Source organism: Mobula hypostoma, chromosome 1 (genome assembly GCF_963921235.1).
Source record: "Mobula hypostoma chromosome 1, sMobHyp1.1, whole genome shotgun sequence".
NCBI lineage: Eukaryota > Metazoa > Chordata > Chondrichthyes > Myliobatiformes > Myliobatidae > Mobula > Mobula hypostoma.
Window position 1 is genome coordinate 242,930,079 of NC_086097.1, and position 20,538 is coordinate 242,950,616.

The 20,538-nt window shown below is 43.0% G+C and overlaps 1 protein-coding gene across 4 annotated transcripts in view; it reads right to left on the bottom strand.

The window, feature by feature from the left end:
- Positions 1-20,538, bottom strand: part of samd12 (sterile alpha motif domain containing 12) — a 151,523-nt gene that overhangs the window by 42,651 nt on the left and 88,334 nt on the right. For all 4 annotated transcript variants that reach the window (XM_063066290.1, XM_063066281.1, XM_063066271.1 and 1 more), the window contains one exon: positions 20,354-20,494. In XM_063066290.1, coding sequence (XP_062922360.1) covers positions 20,354-20,494 — 141 coding nt within the window. The remainder of the gene's footprint in view (positions 1-20,353; positions 20,495-20,538) is intronic.

A 20,538-nucleotide genomic window follows, 5' to 3' on the forward strand; every position in this document is an offset into this window, starting at 1 on the left:
ATTTTTTTGTTAGTCAGAGTATGGTGTATCTGTGAAATTTATTGCTACAGACAGACGTGGAGGCCGCGTCACTGGGTATATTTAAAGTGCAGGCTCATAGGTTCTTGATTAGTCAGTGTCAAAGGTTACGGAGAGAAGGCAGGAGAATGGGGTTGAGAGGGATGTTAAATCAGCCATGATGGATTGGTAGAGCAGACTTGATGGGCCAAATGGCCTAATTCTCATCCTATGTTTTATGGTCTTATTAATATCCTAAATTTGCTGCCAGAAGCAACACAAAATGGATCACATAACACTATTATCAGAATGCACAAGAATCATCATGAGATTATTGTTTTTCCTCTCCGCGCCTTGTAGCGTATCGGGCGGCAACCTTACCATTTCTTTAGCATTTGTCTATTTTTTTTTAACAAGGCTGAGTTGCTAGCTCGATGCTGAACCCAGCACGGATGGAAAGCATAGAATAGTACAGCATAGTACAGGCTCTTCGGCATGCAAGGAGTCGGCCGGATTCGAACCTGGAACCACTCGCCTCGCAGTCCGGTGTGGACGACTATACCACTGGCCGGCTGAATGAGATTATTGTTCGACTAAGTTCGACGTATGTTTGTCTCTAAACACAGCAGAGCTACAGTTGATTCCCATCTCTCTCCACATTTCTTTCTTATCAGACTTCTGCTTTTGATGCTGTTCATTAGCATACGGGGGAGGTATGGCTACCACATCGAGAGATACTGTGTTTTTCCCAATCCACGGACAAAATTGAACATCGTGAGCAGGCACTTGCGGGCTGCCCCCAGCACATCCTTGGGTGTGTTGGTTGTTAACACGAACGATGCATGGTTGGGGTATAGAGGTCTGTGGCCCCAGTGCAGGTCAATGGAAGTTGACAGTTTAAATGGTTTGGCATGGACTAGATGGGCCAAACAGCCTGCTTCTGTGCTATGACTATGACTGAATGATGCATTTCACTGCATCTTTTGATGTACATGTGATAAATAAACTTGAATCTTTGACGTCTGTAAGAACGGATGTTATCTGGGAATGGCTGGTACTATAAAAGGGAACTGATGTGGACTTGGGAAATCTGTACTGAAAAACGCAGTGCTCGGAAATCTGAGGTTGCAGCCGAGGCACACTTAATTGAAAGCAAGTAATGGAAAGCATTTTGCAAATGCTGATATGCATTTGGATTCAGTCATTAACCAGCACCATTAAACATTATTACTGTGAGCTTGAAAAAGATTTTAAAAAGTGCAAAGGAGAATTTGCACATAATCCGATTCCTGCAAGTCATTTGTAAGACAGGAATCCTTTGTAATTCATTCCAGAGAACAATCAGCTAGAGTGTCGCTGTTATAGAGTATGACATCAAAGTCCAGTTCAATTCCAGTGTCCGCTGTAAGGAGTTTGTACGTTCTCCCCATGACTGTTTCGGTTTCCTCTGGGTGTTCCGGTTCCCTCCTGTAGTCCAAAGATGCAGCAGTTAGTAGGTTTACTGGTAGTTGTCCTGTGATGGGTCTAGGTAGGTTACTGGCTGGGTGTTGGAAGGACCTGCTGTGTGTGTATCGCTAATGCATTTACAGAGCAACGCTCCTCAGAACAACTACAGGGAGATGAATGATCAATAAAATGTTGATCATACTGAACGTTACTAAGATTTCATATTACAAGGTATTTGAGATTTTAAAAAATTGGGGTAGTTTAATATGTCCCACCTATCTCTTGTTGAAATGGAAAAATTAACACCCTGGATTTGCTGATTCAGTAAAAGGCAACTGCATATATTTATTTCCACAATTCAGTCAATTAAGGAGGAAATGTTTGCATTTCTGTAGATTAAAGTATTCAGTCTTGCATAAATAATGTTCAGTCTCAGCTAAATCCACTGTGTGGACTACTGGTTCTATTATCAGCCGAGGTACACCGTGCCATTTTTCCAATAAAAACAATGCTGAAATCGTTTGCATTTTAACAATGTTGTCATTATAGCGTTGAAACTTCCATTGGTTGGTTAGATCAGTGGTCCCCAATCACCGGGCCGTGGACCAGTACTGGGCCGCAAAGCATGTGCTACCGTGCCACGAGGAAACGATATGATTTGGTGATGTGGAACGATATGAGTCAGCTGCAGCTTTCCTCATTCCCTGTCATGCACTGTTGAACTTGAACACCCCCCCCCCCACCCCTGTCGGCTGGTCCGCAAGAATATTGTCAATATTAAAAAAGGTTGGGGACCCCTGGGTTAAATTGAGCAAACAGCCTTGTTCAGAAAAGGGGAAGGGAGAGGGGAGGGAGCGGGAAGCACCAGAGAGGCATTCTGTGATGATCAGTTTGGAATCAAATGGCCTTGCCTGTTGTCTCAGGGCTGGGCGTGTCTGCACCCGTACCATTCCCCACCACTGGCACTCCTTCTCTGCCACTTGTCCCACATCTCTCCCGCAGCGCCCCACCCTCACCATTCCCAACATACTTTGCTCCCACCAGATTTACAATCCTGCTGTCCGCTCCATATTGCCAAATACAGTACTGTGCAAGATTCTTAGGCGATCTAGCTACATGCATATGTGCCTAAGGATTTTGCACAGTACCGTACGTCGATGATAATAAACTCGATTCTGATGGGTACAGTCATGTTATTAGATATTTATCATTGTTACAGGTCAGATGGGGTCAGCCTGCACCAGCAAGGCAGAGAGGTCACAAAGGAACAGTAACTGTGACAGAGAAAAGCAAGCCCTGGCTTCCCTTTTGTACTGCATAACAGGTTGGGCCAGTCCCAGATAAGAAACCTGTGGAACTGTGACTGATTCCTTTGCAGACAGAGGAACTCAGAAGCGTTGAAACAAATTTTCCACAAGTGACTAAGGCTACGTCCACACTAGACTGGATAAATCCGTAACCAAAGCTTTTTCTCTTCGTTTTGACCCTCCGTCCACACTGAAATGGCATTTTTCTCCCCCGAAAACGGAGCTTTTCTAAAACGCTCTGCAGAGTGTGTAAATCTGAAAACGCCGGTTGGGCGGTGTAGTGTGTACGGGGTAACTGGAGTTTTTTAAAAACGTGCCGGAACAGATGGTGGCGACAGCGCGGCATTTCATTGTTTTCTTGAACGTACATAGTGTTCTTTATAGCAGTCGAGGATGTCGTTGTATTTGGTTTGGCACAACTCCCAGTCCACGTTCTCCACTGCTTTGCTGACTTTGTAGTCGTTTGTAACTTGCAGAAGCAGCTTGACTTCATCGTCTGTCCAAACGAAGAAGTCCGGTCTGCTTTTTCCAGCGGAGATTTTCTTTGTATTCCTCGAAGACGTTGCTGAAAACTTTCTTTCGCTGTTGTTGTAGGTAGTGTAGTTTTTGGCCAATGGAAATAGCAGAACACCACCGTGGAAATGGAAATAGTATACCGTTTCCTCTTCACTTGTTTTCTGTAGATGTGTCCTGCGCATGCCCAGTAGGGGGAGATTTGCCCAAATACCCGTTTTAATGTGGACGGAGGTATTTTCAAAAATGCCTGGTGTGGACGTCTATCGTTTTTATGCAAAACCGGCGTTTTCAAAATTATCCGGTGGACATAGCCTAAAAGTTTACAGACCATCAGGGAATAACACACACATATCAGCAAAGATAACGAAAATTGAAACTACAAGGAAAAACACAATAAAAACAACAATCTGCACCCTAATCCAACAAAGGCATAGGTTTAAGGTGAGAGTCGAGAGACGAGACACATTTAACAGGAACCTCTGGGTTAATGTATTCCACCCAGACGGTGGACGGTTTGTGGAATGAGCTTCTGGAGGTAGTGATTGAGCCAGGTACATTAACAATGTTTAGGATGGTGTTGAATATTGATAGCTTGGGTTGAGCGTTTGATGTTGTGATGCTTGCTGAGCTTGGCAATTATCTTGCAGATGTTTCACCAGTTGAGGCAACATCCTCAGTGAACAGTTGGTGGTGTCTCCCCCGCATTTATATAGTCCCTTGTTTGCTTGCCTCAGTCCTGATTGGCTACCCCTTCAGGTGACCTTTGAATTCTATTGGCTCGCATTTCTTTGCCTCTTACGGGTTTGTAAATGGTGTCTATTTCAATATGTTTGTTTACAGAGTTATCAGAAGAGAACGACACTTCTAAATATTCTTGTGACACACATCAAAGTTGCTGGTGAACGCAGCAGGCCAGGCAGCATCTCTAGGAAGAGGTACAGTCGATGTTTCGGGCCGAGACCCTTCGTCAGGACTAACTGAAGGAAGAGCTAGTAAGAGATTTGGAAGTGGGAGGGGGAGGGGGAGATCCAAAATGATAGGAGAAGACAGGAGGGGGAGGGATGGAGCCAAGAACTGGACAGGTGATTGGCAAAGGGGATATGAGAGGATCATGAGACAGGAGGCCCAGGGAGAAGGAAAAGGGGGAGGGGGGGGAAAACCCAGAGGATGGGTAAGGGGTATAGTCAGTGGGACAGAGGGAGAAAAAGGAGAGAGAGAGAAAAAGGAGAGAGAGAGAAAGAATGTGTGTATACAAATAAATAACGGATGGGGTACGAGGGGGAGGTGGGGCATTAGCGGAAGTTAGAGAAGTCAATGTTCATGCCATCAGGTTGGAGGCTACCCAGATGGAATATAAGGTGTTCCTATCATTTTGGATCTCCCCCTCCCCCTCCCACTTTCAAGTCTCTTACCAGCTCTTCCTCTTCCTTCAGTTAGTCCTGATGAAGGGTCTCGGCCCGAAATGTCGACTGTACCTCTTCCTAGAGATGCTGCCTGGCCTGCTGCATTCACCAGCAACTTTTATGTGTGTTGCTTGAATTTCCAACATCTGCAGAATTCCTCGTGTTTATGTTTTTAAGTATTCTTGTGCCTGCTTCATGTTTGCCTGTGCCAGAACTTCTGTGGTGTCCCTTGTACTGTCATGTACCGAGATCAGCAACAGTAGATCATGTCTCTGTACAGCCTACGAATCCCTAAGAGCCAAAAGAAATGCAAGCCAAAGATCAGCTGAAGAGGGAGAAAAAAGGACCGAGGCAAGCGAAAGGGGGTCTACATAAAAATGTTTAAAATGATACTTGGATAGGTACATGGATACGAATGGAGGGATACAAGCCAAACATGGAGAATGGGACTGGCTTAGCTTGGTCAGCCTGGACCAGATGTGCAGAAAGGCCTGTTACTGTGCTGTATGACATTATCCCTGCCCTTTCTCAATGCAGGTTTTTCCTCCTAACGTTGGCGAATTGTGCCTGCAGCTATCAACCTTCCTTAATGAGCTTCTTGCATGTACAGACATGCACTGCAGACCTAGCTTTTTAAAGTTTAGCTTTATTTGTCACACGTACACTGAAACATGGAAGCATACAGTGAGGTGCGTCGTTTGCGTCAATGACCCACACTGTCTGTGGATGTGCTGGAGCCTGCAAAGGTCGCCATGCTTCTGAAACCAACATAGCATGCCCTAACCCGAACCAGTACATCTTTGGAAAGTAGGAGGAAACAGATGTGGTCATGCGGTGAATGTACAATCTCCTTACAGGCAGTGGTGGGTGTTAGAGTGAATTTTTTTGGGTAGATGATTTGTTTACACTTAAATGACTTTGGCCACCAGACTTCTATTTGACAATGCGCTTCCTAAAAAGATGTGAATACCAGATGCTTCTGGTGCCATAGTTTGACCAGATGCTGTAGTTTCAAAGACAGTATTATCTATACATTATAAATATTAATTGTCTTCTATGTTAGCATGTAAAATGCCAAGTACATTCCTGAAGGCTGTGGATACCAACCCAGACATGTTGGCGCGGAAGGAAAGGATGGTGTGATATTTTGTATGTAGCTTCAATAGGAAGCATTGTCTATGTATTGTCTATAACTTTTTAACTAGCGATTGCCTTTGTAGAAAACCATAGAAACCATAGAAAAACTACAGCACAGAAACAGGAATAAGGAAATAATCTATGCCTCTCATATGTGTTTAGCATACAAATATTGAGCCCACATTGAGCTAGCAGACCTTTCTGCGGAAAGCGTCTCCGTCCGTATGATGCCTGCTGTACCTTGTGTCGAATAAAGAAGCTGCTTTGTATCTACCAGTGACTCTGTCTCTCCAGTAATTTCATCCACTCTACAACAGTGGGAATTGAATCCTGATCACTGGCGCTGTAATAGCGTTGTGCTAAATGCCATGGTACAGTGCCACCTGATATGTCCTTGCCCCTTGACTTAGCCTGGTCCTGTCTAAAACCCATACTTCTAGCTCTGGGACCACTTATCTCTCTCAGTCCTGAAGAAGGGTCTCAGCCCGAAATGTCGACTACTTATTCGTTTCCATAGATGCTGCCTGACCAGCTGAGTTCCTCCAGCATTTTGTGTGTATTTCATTTGCAGATTTTCTCTCGTTTATTATCTCTGTCAATCCATTTTAAACAGATTTTATTCAAATTCATTACTATCTTCCTGCCAACTGAGTTTAAATTCCTTCATCTAAACCTGGGATCCATGGATCCCTTGTAATGGCATTGGCCATAGCATAAAAAAGTTTGAGAGGCCCTGATCCAGCACTAGAAAACCTGTACAGAGGATACTGGGGTAAAATGCCCCATATCCGACAGACCCTTAACAGTGTTGATGAGCAGAGGGATCCTGCGGTCCAAGTTTATAGCTGTCTGAAAGTGGCCACACAGGTTGATAGGGTAGTTAAGGTGGCAGGACTCTAAAGGGTCTTGGCCCAAAACGTCGACTGTACTCTTTTCCACAGATGCTGCTTGGCCTGCTGAATTCCTCCAGCATTTTGTGTGTGTTGCTTTGGATTTCCAGCATCTGCAGATTTTCTCTTTGTGGCATATATCATGCTTGCATTTATTAGTCAAGGCATTGAGTTCAAAAGTTAAGAAGTTATGTTGCAGTTTTATAAAACTCTAGTGAGGCTTCATCTGGAGTATTGCATACAGTTCTGGTCACCCCATTAAAGGAAGGATGTCAAGCCTTTGGAGAGGGAGCAGAAGAGGTTTACCGGGATGCTGCCTGGATTAGAGGGCGTGTGATATAACGAGAGGTTGGACAAACTTGGGTTGTTTTCTCTGGAGCGGTGAAGGCTCAGGGGAGATCTGATAGAGGTATACAAGATTATGAGAGGCATAGATAGAGTAAACAGACTGTATCTTTTTCCTAGGGTTGAAACATCTAATGCCAGAGGGCAATACTTAAGGTGAGAAGGGGTAAAGTTTGGGGAGATGTAAGGATGTAAGGGGAAAGTTTTTTTTTAAAAAAGCACAGTGTAGTGAATGCCTGGAATGCGCTGCCAGGGGTGGTGGTAAAGGCAGATACATGAGGGACTTTTAAGAGACATTTAGATAGGAACATGAATATGAGGAAAATGGAAAGATAAGGCCATTGTGTACGCAGAAGGGATTAGTTTAGTTGGCCATTCGATTTCTAATTTATTTGGTTTGGCAAAACACTGTAGGCCGAAGGGCCTGTTCCTGTGTTGTACTCTTCTATATTATAACTATTGCCAAAGCTTTAGTAATCGAAAGCCTCATCCCTGAACCATTGCTTCAGCCACATATTCATGTGTGCCATCTGCCTCCTTCTGTAGCCACATAATACTGCAATTTGACCGAGTGGACTCGCACCACCAGGTTCAAGAACAGTCACTCACTATCCCACAACCATCAGGCTCTTGAACGAAAGGGGGTAACTACACTCACTTGCCCGTCCATTGAGATGTTCCCACAACCAATGATCTCACTTTAAGGACTCCTTACCTTGCCATTTCACGTTCTCGTTATTTATTGCTATTTGCACTTGCACAGTTTGTTTTCTTCTGCACTCTGGATGATCATTCATTGATCCTGTCACAGTTACTATTCTATAGATTTGCTGGGTATGTCCACAAGAAATGAATCTCAGGGACGTAGATGGGGACATACATGTACTTTGACAATAACATTTACCTTGAACTTTTGTTTAAATCAGCAGACTGCCACCAGATGGGAAGCATTTAAAATCACAGGTGCATTGGTCATATGACATAGGGTTGATACTTGCCTAGAAAATTACAAATGGTACATTGGCTGTGAGTGTTGTGCCTGTCAGGGAGCTGGTAGAGTTTAGAACCCTGTGTGGTCTCCTTCAGTCCTGTGTATCGGGCACCTCTGCACTGGGCTCTGAGTATCAGACCAAGCTCAATAACTATAGACCAGTCAGTTCAAACTCACTGGTTAGGAATGCCCTAACAGGACAGAATGAGCACCCTCAAAAGCTCTTTAGTACCCCCACTGCCTGTTATAATATCCTTCACATAATGTGGTAAACAGAACTCTGTAGCAGTTAGCTGTGCCTTAGCTACATCTGGTCTGCATTGCTTGCTTGCTCATTACGTCTTTGATTCAAAATATCCCAGATTCCTTTTTATCCCATGTACCCATCCATTGAGGGCACAGACAATATGATCTCCAAGATCTGAGAGGATGCGGTCAAATTGAAGAGTTTCAGCAAAGATGAGACAGAGATTAATTTCTTTAACGAGCAGAGGACATGAAAGGAGATTTGACTGCGATGATAAACTGCTCAGATTGAACATTTAGCGAGGATGGAGGCAGCAATGCATGGAATTGAAAATTGAAAAAAGTTGGAAATTCAGCCAGCTTCATCATGGGCATCTGCCTTCCCACCCATCAAGAATATCTACAAAAGGCTGGTCTCAAGAAGACAGCAACCATCATTAAGGACTCTCACCATTCAGGACTTATCTTCTTCTCAGTACTGTCACCAGAGAGGAGATGCAGGAGGCTGAAGACAACTCAGTGTTTTCGGAAAAGCTTCTTCTCTTCCACCATCAGATTTCTGAACTGTCCATGAACTCTGCCTCACTATCTTCTCTCTTTCTCTAATATTTATTTTTTATATTTATTATTGAAACTTACATTTTTAATGCATTGCACTGTACCGCTGCCACAAACAATAAATTTCACAACATATGTCAGTGATATTAAGCCTGATTCTGATTCAGTAGACAAAGTTGGAGAAGTATGAAGAAACACTTGTCCTTGCACCTCCTCCCTCACCACCATCTAGGGACTTCAACGGCACCTTCCAGGTTAGACAAAGGTGCATATACATCTCCTCTAACCCTGTCTACTGCATTCAGTGTTTCCAGTGTGTCCTCCTCTACATCAACGCAACCAAGCGTAGATTGGGCAACCATCTTGCAAAACATCTACACTTAGTCCACAATTGCCATCTCGAGCTCCCTATTGCCAACCATTTCAACTCCCCTCCTCATTCCCACACGGACTTGCCCATCCTTCACCTTCTCTATTGCCAGGATGAAGCCCAACGCAAAAATGAAAGAACAACATCTTATATTCTGCCTGGATAATCTATACGTCTGTAATGCGCTGTAATGTTCACCGCTGAAGTAACGGTTTCTCTGTAGCAGCAATGTTTGGGTTATGGGGGAGATAACTGGACTGTTGATGAATGTTAGCCAATCGGGATTTTGTTGCCATCTTGTGATTCTGGAAGCAGTTTTTTTTGTGGGCTTTTGCGCGAAGGAGAGGGAGAGATGAAGAGAGAAGACGCAAATGGAGAAATGTGGTAGATCGCTGGACGGGGTGGACTCCAAGCAAGGGTCCAAAGGAGGAGATCGATGGGGGAAGACGGACTACTGAAACAGCGTGAGCTCCAACTATTGTGCACAGACTGTTTACTAAGATTGGAGCCCTTTTTCTATTATACTTTGTTTCTCTACTAACCATACAGTCAAAATAAGCATTATAAAGCTTAATCGTTTAATCACATATTGTGTACTGTTCTGTTATTTCGGGGTCATCGCGCAGCATCTACCCAAACAAGATTTCTTCAGTTTGGTCGGGCAGAGGGGTTATCACCCCCTAGATTAAGCCACTAGAAGAAGCAAGTGTTACACCTCAATAACAGGTAAACTAAGTTTACCAATTTTAGGTGCCCCCTTTCTCCCTCACCAGCCCCTCCCCTATTTATCATCCCCTGGTCCTCTGCCAAGGTTAATGTTATCTAAAAATGTATGTTTCATTGGGTAAAATGCACTGAAACAGAACATGCTCAGATAAAGTTTGGTAAAAGAAAATACCTGGCTTTTGTTTCCATGTAAAAATAAAACTAATTGAGAAGGAAGAGCTTTATGGCCTGCCGAGAAAATGAATTGGTAGAATTGCCAGCCTTCCTTCTCAATTTATCCTGCAGTTTTCAGGATTAACCTTAATCTCCCAGACAACACAATGATGCACATAAACACAAGAGATTCTGCAGATGCTCTGGAAATCCAGAGCAACACACACAAAATGCTGGAGGAACTCAGCAGGTCAGGCAGCATCTGACGGAGGGGAATAAATAGTCAATGCTTTGGGTCAAGACCCTTCATCAGGACTGGAAAGGAAAGGGGAAAAAGCCAGATTAATAAGGTGGGGGTAGGGAAGGAGGACAACTAGAAGGTGATAAGTGAAGCCAGGTGGGTGGGGGAGGGGGGATGAAGTAAGAAGCTGGGGATGGATGGGGTGATGAATGGAAAAGGTAAAGGGCTGAAGAGGAAGGAATCTGATAGGAGAGGAGAGTGGACCATGGGAGAGAGGGAAGGAGGAGAGGCATTAAGAGGAGGTGATAGGCCAGTGAGGAGAAGAGATAAGAGGGGAGCCAGAGTGGGAAATGGAAGAAGATAAGGGAGAGAGGGAAAATTTAACAGAACTTAGAGAAACTGATGTTCCTGCCATCAGGCTGGAGGATACCCAGACTCCTCCACCCTGAGAGTGGCTTCATTGTGGCAGTTTAGCAGGCCGTAGATTGACATGTTGGAATAGGAACCAGGATTGGAATTAAAACAGTTGGCCATTGGGAAACCCATCTTTTTGAGGGTAGAATGAAAACTAAAGAAACCTTTTGAACACCTCAACTACAGCACTGTCAAAAACAAAATGCTCCAAAGCAGAAATACTTTGTGCAGAAACAGTGCAATGTTCCTTAATTGTCGGAAGCAATATTTGCAAATGCTTGCTTTACAATAAACAGACCTGTGATTCATCAATGTATTGATCATAGTCTTGACAACTTCTAATAATCGTAATACATCATCAGGAATTGTTGAATGTGTGTTGTAATTTGATAGTCAATTGTAGAGTCGATTTTACAATTAAAATCGACCAAGTCTTACTGCATTTGCCTTTCATCACAATAGGCCTACAGTGGATGCAGTCTCACTGGCTTTCAAGCGTTGGATCACCTGGACAATAGTAATACTAACCTTAGGCTGTTACTTACTGACTACAGCTCAGCATTCAACACAAGCATACCCTCAGTTCCAATCAACAAGTTCCAAAACCTGGGCCTCTGCAACTAGATCCTTGACTTCCTCACCAGGAGATCACAGTCAGTACGGATTGGAAGTAACATGTCCTCCTTGCTGACAGTCAACTCTGGCACACCTCAGGGATATGTGCTTAGCCCAGAGCTCTACACTCTCTACACCCACTGTTGGTAGAATTATAGATGTTATGCCGAAGTTGTACAAGATGTTGGTGAGGCCTAATGTTGAGTATCGTGTGCAGTTCTGGTGCCTACCTACAAAAAAAAGTTATCAGTAAGATTGAAAGAGTACAGAGAAAGTTTACAAGGATATTGCCAAGACTTGAGGACCTGAGCTATAGGGAAAGGTTGAATAGGTTAGGAGGTTATTTTCGGGAGTGTACGAGAATGAGGGGAGATTTGATAGAGACATACAAAATTATGAGGGGGTATAGATAGAGTAAAAGCAAATAGGCATTTTCCACTGAGGTTGGGTGAGACTAGAACTAGAGGTCTCTAAAGGTGAAAGGTAAAATGTTTAAGGGGAACATGAGAGGCAACGTCTTCACTCAGAGGGTGGTGAGAGTATAGAACAAGGAAGTGATGGATGCAGGTTTGATTTCAGCATTCAGGTACATGGATGTGAGGGGTGTAGAGGGCTGTGATCCAGGTGCAGGCTGAGTAATAGTTCGGCATGGACTAGATGGGCCAAAGGGTCTGTTTCTGTTCTGTAGTGTTCTATGATCTATGATCCTTTGGCGAAACTAGACAAATTTCCAACTGCATTGCCACAGCTAGTACTTGGCAGCAGTGGGAAAGGTTGCCACAAGTGAACATGGCAACTATTAAACAGAAAAATATCAAGATGAAGCAACTAGGGACCACACTACTAATCTCCACTAGTGCACACTTTGGGAAACTGCACTTACAGTAACAAACAGTTAACCAACAAATTCCAAGAAAGATCACTAAGTGAAAAATAAGCATTTAAGCAAAGTATCAGCAGATACCAGCTGAATGTGAAATTGTGCGGCAGCAAGCAAGTAATTTAATGCAGCCCAGTGCAAGGCGTTGCACTTCAGTAGGACCAGCCAGGATAGGTCTTACACAGTGAACGGTGTGGCGTCACAGGTAGGTAGGCTCGTAAAGAAAGTTTTGGCACATTGATCTTCATAAATCACAGTATGTTGAAGTTGGTGAGGCCTAATTTGGAGTATTGTGTGTAGTTTTAGTCCCCTACATACAGGAAAGATGTAAATAAAATTGAAAGAGTACAGAGAAAACTTATAGATGTTGCTGGGTCTGGAGGACCAGAGTTACAATGAAAGATTGAATAGGTTAGGACTGCATTCCGTGGAAGGTAGAAGATTGAGAGGAGATTTGATAGAGGTATACAATACTATTAAGGGTATAGATGGGTAAATGCAAGCAGGCTTTTTCCATTGAGGCTGGGCGGGACTACACATGGAGGGCTTATTTCTGTGCTTTACTTCTCTATGACTCTAAGTGGGGAAAGTCTTCAGGAGGGAGAAGGGACATTAAACTAGCAAGGAAAACCATCACTTTGTGGCTAATTTCTGTCCATGCTTTCTAACAGACCTTATACTGTACCACCACAAATTTCTCAAAGCAAACCAAATTGGGGAAAAAGTCATTTTAAAAAAGTGTCAACTTTTGTTCAGATTTATTCTATTAATTATAAAATTTCCAAATCAAGTACAGACACAAATAACCAATGTTTTACTGTAAACTATACTTTAAATCTGATCAAAAGCTTTTGGAAAGATAAAGATTTTTTCCCTGTTGACATATCATTTGTGTATGTTCATCAGTCAAAGCTGCCAAAGGACGCCATTATCTACTTCCCGCCCTAAAGCACAACTATAAAAATGCAAAACCAAATGTTTAGGCAGCTCTGCTGAGAAAGAGGACTCCAAACTTTGCAAAGGCAAAACACCTGAACAATAAATCATAACAGATCTGTCTCTGCAATATTTAAAGTATTTTGCACATTCTACATTATCACCATATTTTACTGTTATACCTCAAGGAAAATTCAATATGCATCGATCCCCAGACGTTACAAGTATGATTAATTTTCGTGCCAGCAGAAGTGATGAACAATTCAATCATTGTGAATTTGTTCAAGACAAAAGAAGCTAGCAATTGTTTATCTATTATCTTGTGGGGGCATTAAGATGGGTATCACAATTCCTCAATCATATTTAACTCTGAACTTTGTTCGTCGATTGAAGTGACGAGTGACTGTGGAGGGCGAGTGTGGACTACGCGCCTTCTGATCGCTGGTGGGAGTGCTCTGCTACCGGAGAGGGAACCAGGAGGGTAGGCCTCTGTGTCTTTCTCTTTCAATTTTTTTTTAAAGTGTGTCGTACCAGACATTCAGCCATTCTTGTCTGGCACGTGGTGTCAGGATTAACCGGGTCACATTATGAACGTTCCTGACTCGACCCTTGTATTTTTTATGAGGCCTAGGGGCTGGCTCAACAGTCAAACCGGCACGGATGGAAAGCATGCTCGGGGGTGGCCCGACCTGGATTCGAACTCGGGAACCTTCGCTCCGGAGTCCGGCGCTGATCTCACTGCGCCATCAGCCGGCCTCTTTCAATGATGTTGGAGGATGTTACCGAGGTTTTTGTGTTTATGGATTTGGACTACTTTCAGTCTTATGGTTTTTATATTCTGGGTTTTCACCCATTCTTTCTCACTTTTCTTTTGTGCGGGGCAGAGGAATTTTGTGGGGAGGGTTGATGTTCTTGAAGCGTTCTGTGTGGGGAGAGAGGGATCTGGTGATTGATGCTCTTGTTGCATTATGTTAGTTTTTTGTACGGGGGTGAAGTGTTTGGGGGTTGATGAACGTATTGTTCTTTTTTATGTGGGGGGGGATGGGTGGGTTTGCTGTTTCTCTCTGAACAAACTTTCATGGTTTTTCTTTGCTTCGTGGCTATCTGAAGAAGAAGAAACTCAAGGTTGCATACTGCATACATACTTTGAAAATAAATGAACCTTTGAACCACGAATAAACATGCTTTAAAACACTATGCATCAAAGTTCAAACATCAAAAGGCCTAGATAGAGTGGATGTGGACAGGATATTTCCTATACAATAGAATAGAACTTTATTGCCATTGCTCAAGACAATGAGATTGCAGTTCTACTCCAGTCCGTGAAAAACAGATATTTACAAAGCATACAGTATGGCCTAATTAAAAATGATTCCCATATTTACATGCAACAGGTATGGGTGGCATGGTAGCATAGTGGTTAGCACGATGCTTTACAGTACAGGTGACCCGGGTTCAATTCCCAACACTGCCTGTTAAGTACGTTCTCCCCGTGACTGTGTGGGTTTCCTCAGGATGCTCTGGTTTCCTTCCACAGTCCAAAGACCTACTCGTTGGTAGGTTAATTAGTCATTGTAAACTGTCCCTTGATTGGGTTAGGATTAAGTGGGGGGATTGTGGGCAGCCTGGCTCGTGGGGCTAGAAGGGCTCCATCTGTGCTGTATCTCAGTAAATAAATAATACTGACTTTGATAGTATCTCAAATAGCAGATTTTCTAAGTGTTCAAAACCGGCAAGCTATACGCACTTAGTATGCATCCTAGGTGGAGGGGCTCCTGTTGGCTCTAATGTTTAATTGAGAGGAAGTTAGGTTGGACTGGAGAGCTGTAAGCCACTGTGTCTGTATACGTCGCCATCTTGCACATGCAGGGGGTGAGTCCAAGACAGCCTCAGAATAGAGGGATGTTCATTTAGAACAGAGGAAGAATTTCTTTAGCCAGAGAGTGGTGAATCTGTGGAATTCATTGGCACTGACAGCTTGTGGAGAACAAGTCACTGGGTATATTTAAAGCAGAGGTTGATAGGTTCTTGATTAGTCAGGGCGTCAATAGTTATGAGTAGAAGGCAGGAGAATGGGGCTGAGAGGGATAATAAATCAACCATGATGGGCCACATGGTCTAATTATGTTCCTAAGTATTTTGGTCTTATAAAGTGACTTCCACTGGCACTGACTTACTCAAGTGACCCCTTTTGACATATTAGGGCCAATCTGATTAATATGTTTTATAAATCTTCAGAGACTCTGTGATTGCCTTATTGATCTGACATTATATTTGTTAATTACGTGACGCATCATAAATACAACTTGACTACCACATTCTAAATAGACAGGTAGATCCTAAGCCAGGATATTTACTATAAAGTATACCTTCAGTGGCCACTTTATTGGTACACCTCTCGTTAATGCAAATAAGTAATCAGCCAATCATGTGGCAGCAGCTCAATGCATAAAAGCATGCAGATATGGTCAAGAGGTTCGGTTGATGTTCAGACCAAACATCAGAATGGGGAAGAAATGTGATCTAAGTGACTTTGACTGTGAAATGCTTGTTGGTGCCAGATGGGGTGGTTTGAGTATCTGAGAACATGCTGATCTCCTGGGATTTTCACACAGAGCAGTCTCTGGAGTTTACAGACAATGGTGCAATAAAACCCAAAAACTATCCAGTGAGCAGCAGTTCTGTGGGCAAAAATGCTTTGTTAATGAGAGAGGTCAGAGGAGAATGGCCAGGCTGGTTCAAGCTGATGGGAAGACGACAGTAACTCAAATAACCATATGTTACAACAGTAGTGTACGGAAGAGCATCTTTGAATGTCCAACATGTTGAACCTTGAGGTGGATGGGCTGCAGAAGCAGATCAGACTGGGTTCCACTCCTGTACCTAATAAGGTGGCCACTGTGTGTATTATTTGAAATACAACCTTTTAAATTGAACTGAAACCTTCAGAAAACGTCCCAATCCATTTCACATCAATGTATTTGGGCAGTAACAGACCAAGCTGGAAAGCCAATAGAAAAGCAGACTGTGGTGAGAGACAGAGGCTTTAAGGAAGGCCAAGGAATGAGAGAGGGGGCAAGGACACAAAATGGAAATCTGCAATGGAGCCAGGTATAGTAGCTTGTAGATCTGATGGAAGGCCAGAAGGAAGAGAGGGGTAAAGAGGCTTGAGATGGACGAATGCATTGTCACAGGATGGTGAAGAAGTGTTGTATAAATGAAGTTACCAGTAAGAGCTGGAGACAGAAAAGGGAAATGAGAATCAGATTTAATATCACCAGTGTATGTCCTGAAATTTGCTGGGACATCTATGGAAAGGAAGAAACAATCAATGCTTCAAGCCGAGACCCTTCTTCAGGACCTTTTGTCAAGAGTCCCGATGAAAGGTTTCGGCATGAAATGTCAGTTCTTCTTTCCTTTCGGTAGATGCTGCCTGAACCGATGAGATCATCTAGCACAGGGGTAGGCAACCTACGGCCCGTGAGCAAATATTGGGATACTATGCTTATCCGGCCCGCGAGCGATTTTTCCTTATTCTGAGTGTTTCACGCGACCACACTGATGGTCATGCATGGCGTCTTGTTACACTGGCCCCAGGTTCTGTTTTACTCCAAACCAAATATACCATATAGTCATATAGTCATTGTCATAGTCATAGTCATACTTTATTGATCCCGGGGGAAATTAGTTTTCATCACAGTTGCACCATAAATAATAAATAGCAATAAAACTATAAATAATTAAATAGTAATATGTAAATTATGCCAGGAAATAAGTCTAGGACCAGCCTATTGACTCAGGGTGTCTGACCCTCCAAGGGAGGAGTTGTAAAGTTTGATGGCCACAGGCAAGAATGACTTCCTATGACGCTCTGTGTTGTATCTCGGTGGAATGAGTCTCTGTCTGAATGTACTCCTGTGCCCACCCAGTACATTATGTAGTGGATGGGAGACATTGTCCAAGATGGCATGCAACTTGGACAGCATCCTCTTTTCAGACACCACCGTGAGAGAGTCCAGTTCCATCCCCACAACATCACTGGCCTTACGAATGAGTTTGTTGATTCTGTTGGTGTCTGCTACCCTCAGCCTGCTGCCCCAGTACACAACAGCAAACATGATCGCACTGGCCACCACAGACGCGTAGAACATCCTCAGCATCGTCCAACAGATGTTAAAGGACCTCAGTCTCCTCAGGAAATAGAGACGGCTCTGACCCTTCTTGTAGACAGCCTCAGTGTTCTTTGACCAGTCCAGTTTATTGTCAATTCGTATCCCCAGGTATTTGTAATTCTCCATCATATATAACCATATAACAATTACAGCACGGAAACAGGCCAACTTGGCCCTTCTAGTCCGTGCCGAACGCTTACTCTCACCTAGTCCAACCAACCTGCACTCAGCCCATAACCCTCCATTCCTTTTCTGTCCATATAGCTATCCCATTTTACTTTAAGTGACAGCATCTGCAGATTTTCGCTTGTTTGAGGTTTGAGCAGATGATAGTTTTGATTGCTGAGCTGTAGTCAATGAAAAACATCCTGATGTGTGCAACTTCGCTGTCCAGGTGTACTAGGGTTGAGCAAAGAGGCAATAAAATGGCATCTGCTGTTGACCTGTTGTGACAGTAAGGAAACTGAAGCGAATACAAGTTGCAACTCAGACAGGAGTTGATGTTGCATCTCCAACCTTTCATCACAATGGATGTAAGTGCTACTGGATGACAGTAATTGAAGCAGGTTACCACGTTCTTCTTATGCACCGGTACAAATGACGGGAAGGCAGACTACCTTATTAATATGTATTAAATACTCTCCATACACGCGCAGGTTTTCAGATGAGATCGTTCAAATTTGTAAACAGAAACAGCATCACTGTGTTTTAACAAGAAATCCACGCTAAATATCCAGATATTTACATGTGCTACGATACGTGTTGAATAACTTGTGTTTTGAAATAAAATCAAAGAAAAAAATTCCAATGGCAATGAATGCAAAACGCAGGAAGGTAGACGCTGAGCGCCGAAAAAGCAGTGAAGATGAAGGAAATAACCATGCCAGCTACAAAGTCTCAAAACGTATTGCAGAAAAGACAAAGCCTTTTACAAATGGAGAGTTTGTCATAGAATGCTTACTGGCAGTGGTGGATATTGTTTGTCTTGAAAAGAAATCTTTATTTGCATCTATCAGCCTGTCAGCAAGAACGATCACACGGCGAGTTGAAGAAATGTCAGCAGATGTTAAAAGTTGTTTAAGGGATGCCTGCAACAAATTGCATTTTTTTTCCAATTGCACCTGATGAGAGTACAGACTTGAGAGAGACTGCTCAACTTGCAGTGTTTGTGCGAGGAGTGACCTCAACTTTTCAAATTTTTGAAGAGTTTATTCAATTAATTCCTATGAAGGACACAGTTACTGGGGCAGACATTTTTGAAGCTTTGCTGAAAATGATGTCAGAAATGAAACTTAATGTGTCGAAGCTAATTGGTATCACAACTGATGGGGCATCAGCAATGGTGGGACAGAAAAACTAAAATGAATTCTTTGATTACTAATTGGCATCCTTGGTTAAGCACAAATGATTTTCTAGCATGTGTTATTCATTAATTTGAGGCAAAACATAACTGGATGTATTTAAATGGATAATTCCCATATTTCAAGTTTTTTATGGCATTAATCTGGCCCACCGTCCGCTCAATAATACGCCATCCGGCCCACAGAGGCAAAAAGGTTGCCGACCCCTGATCTAGCATTTTGTGTGTGTTATAATGGAAGTGATGATTTTTTTCTACTGGCATTTCAAATATGGATCTAAGTACAAAGTAGATAAATGTCACCATATACAACCCTGGATTCACTTTCTTGCGGGCAGACACAGTAAATCCACGAAACACAATTCAATGAATAAGTGCACCCAACAAGACGGACAAACAACCAATCTGCAAAGAAGAACGAACTATGCAAATATGAAAGGGATTAAATAAATAAATAAGTAAATAAATCACCAAGAAATATCGAGAAGATGAGAGGAAGAGTCTTTGAAAGTGAGTCCACAGGTGCATGGGAACAGTTCAGTGATGTTGAGTGAAGTTATCTGATCTGGTTCAAGAGCCTGATGGTTGGGTGGTAATAACTGTTTCTGAACCTGGTGGTGTGGAACCTGAAGCTCCTGTACCTTTTTCCTGATGGCGGCAGCGAGAAGAGTGCATGTCCTGACAATGAGTGCTGCTTTCCTGCAAGAGCGCTCAATGTAGCTGTGCTGTAGGTGGGGAGGGCTTTACACATGATGGACTGGACTAATTTTTGTAGGATAAATACATAGAATATGAAAATAACTAAAAATGTATTTGTATAAAAATGACTAAAAGATTCTATAAGCTAGTATCTTTCCTGGGTCCAGCACCTAAGCGAAATTATGCAGAAAGCATGGCACTGCCTCTACTTAGGAGTTTGTGGAGATTCAGTATGAAATCTGAAAGTTTGACAAACCTCTATAGATGTATAGTGGAGAGTATATGGACAGGTTGCATCACAGCCAGGTATAGAAACACCAATGCCTTTGAACTGAAAATCCTACAAAGTGTACTGGATACGTCCCAGTCTGTCACAGATAAAGCCCTCCCTACCATTGAGCACATCTACAAATGTTTGTACATGAAGCATTGTTGCAGGAAAGCAGCATCCATCATCAGGGACCCCCACCACCCAGGTCATGCTCTTTTCTTGCTGCTGCCATTAGGAAGGTACAGGAGCCTCAGGATTCCCACCACCAGGCTCAGGAACGGCTATTACCCTTCAACCATCAGGCTCTTGAACCAGAAGGGATAACTTCACGTTATGTTCCCATAACCTACGGACTCACTTTCAAGGACTCTTCAACTCATGTTCTCAATATTTATTTATGTATTTATGTCTGTATGTATTCATTTATTTATTCTTGTCTTTCGTATTTGCACAGTTTGTTGTCAGTTACAAATTGGTTGGTTATCCACCCTGTTGGGTCAAATCTTTCATCGATTCTGTTGAGTTTCTTTGATTTATTCTGTATGCCCGCAAGAAAATGAATCTCATGATTGTATATGGTGACATATATGAATTTTGAGAATAAATTTACTTTGAACTTAGTAATAAGGATAAGTAAATTTTAAGTTTGATTTGGCCAAATCCAAGCCTGTGTTCCGAACCTTGAGTTAGCAGCTGCAGGTTCCGAACTTCCTCTCGGACTCTCAGGTGCAGGACTTGCTGCAGCACATGCTGTCGCTGTGCTTCCTGCACGATGCCCATTCTCTCCAGCTTCTTGTCGGTCAATCGGAGGAGTGCTCGACCTGGGAACATACAATAAACTTGTGTACTGATAAGCAAATTACAA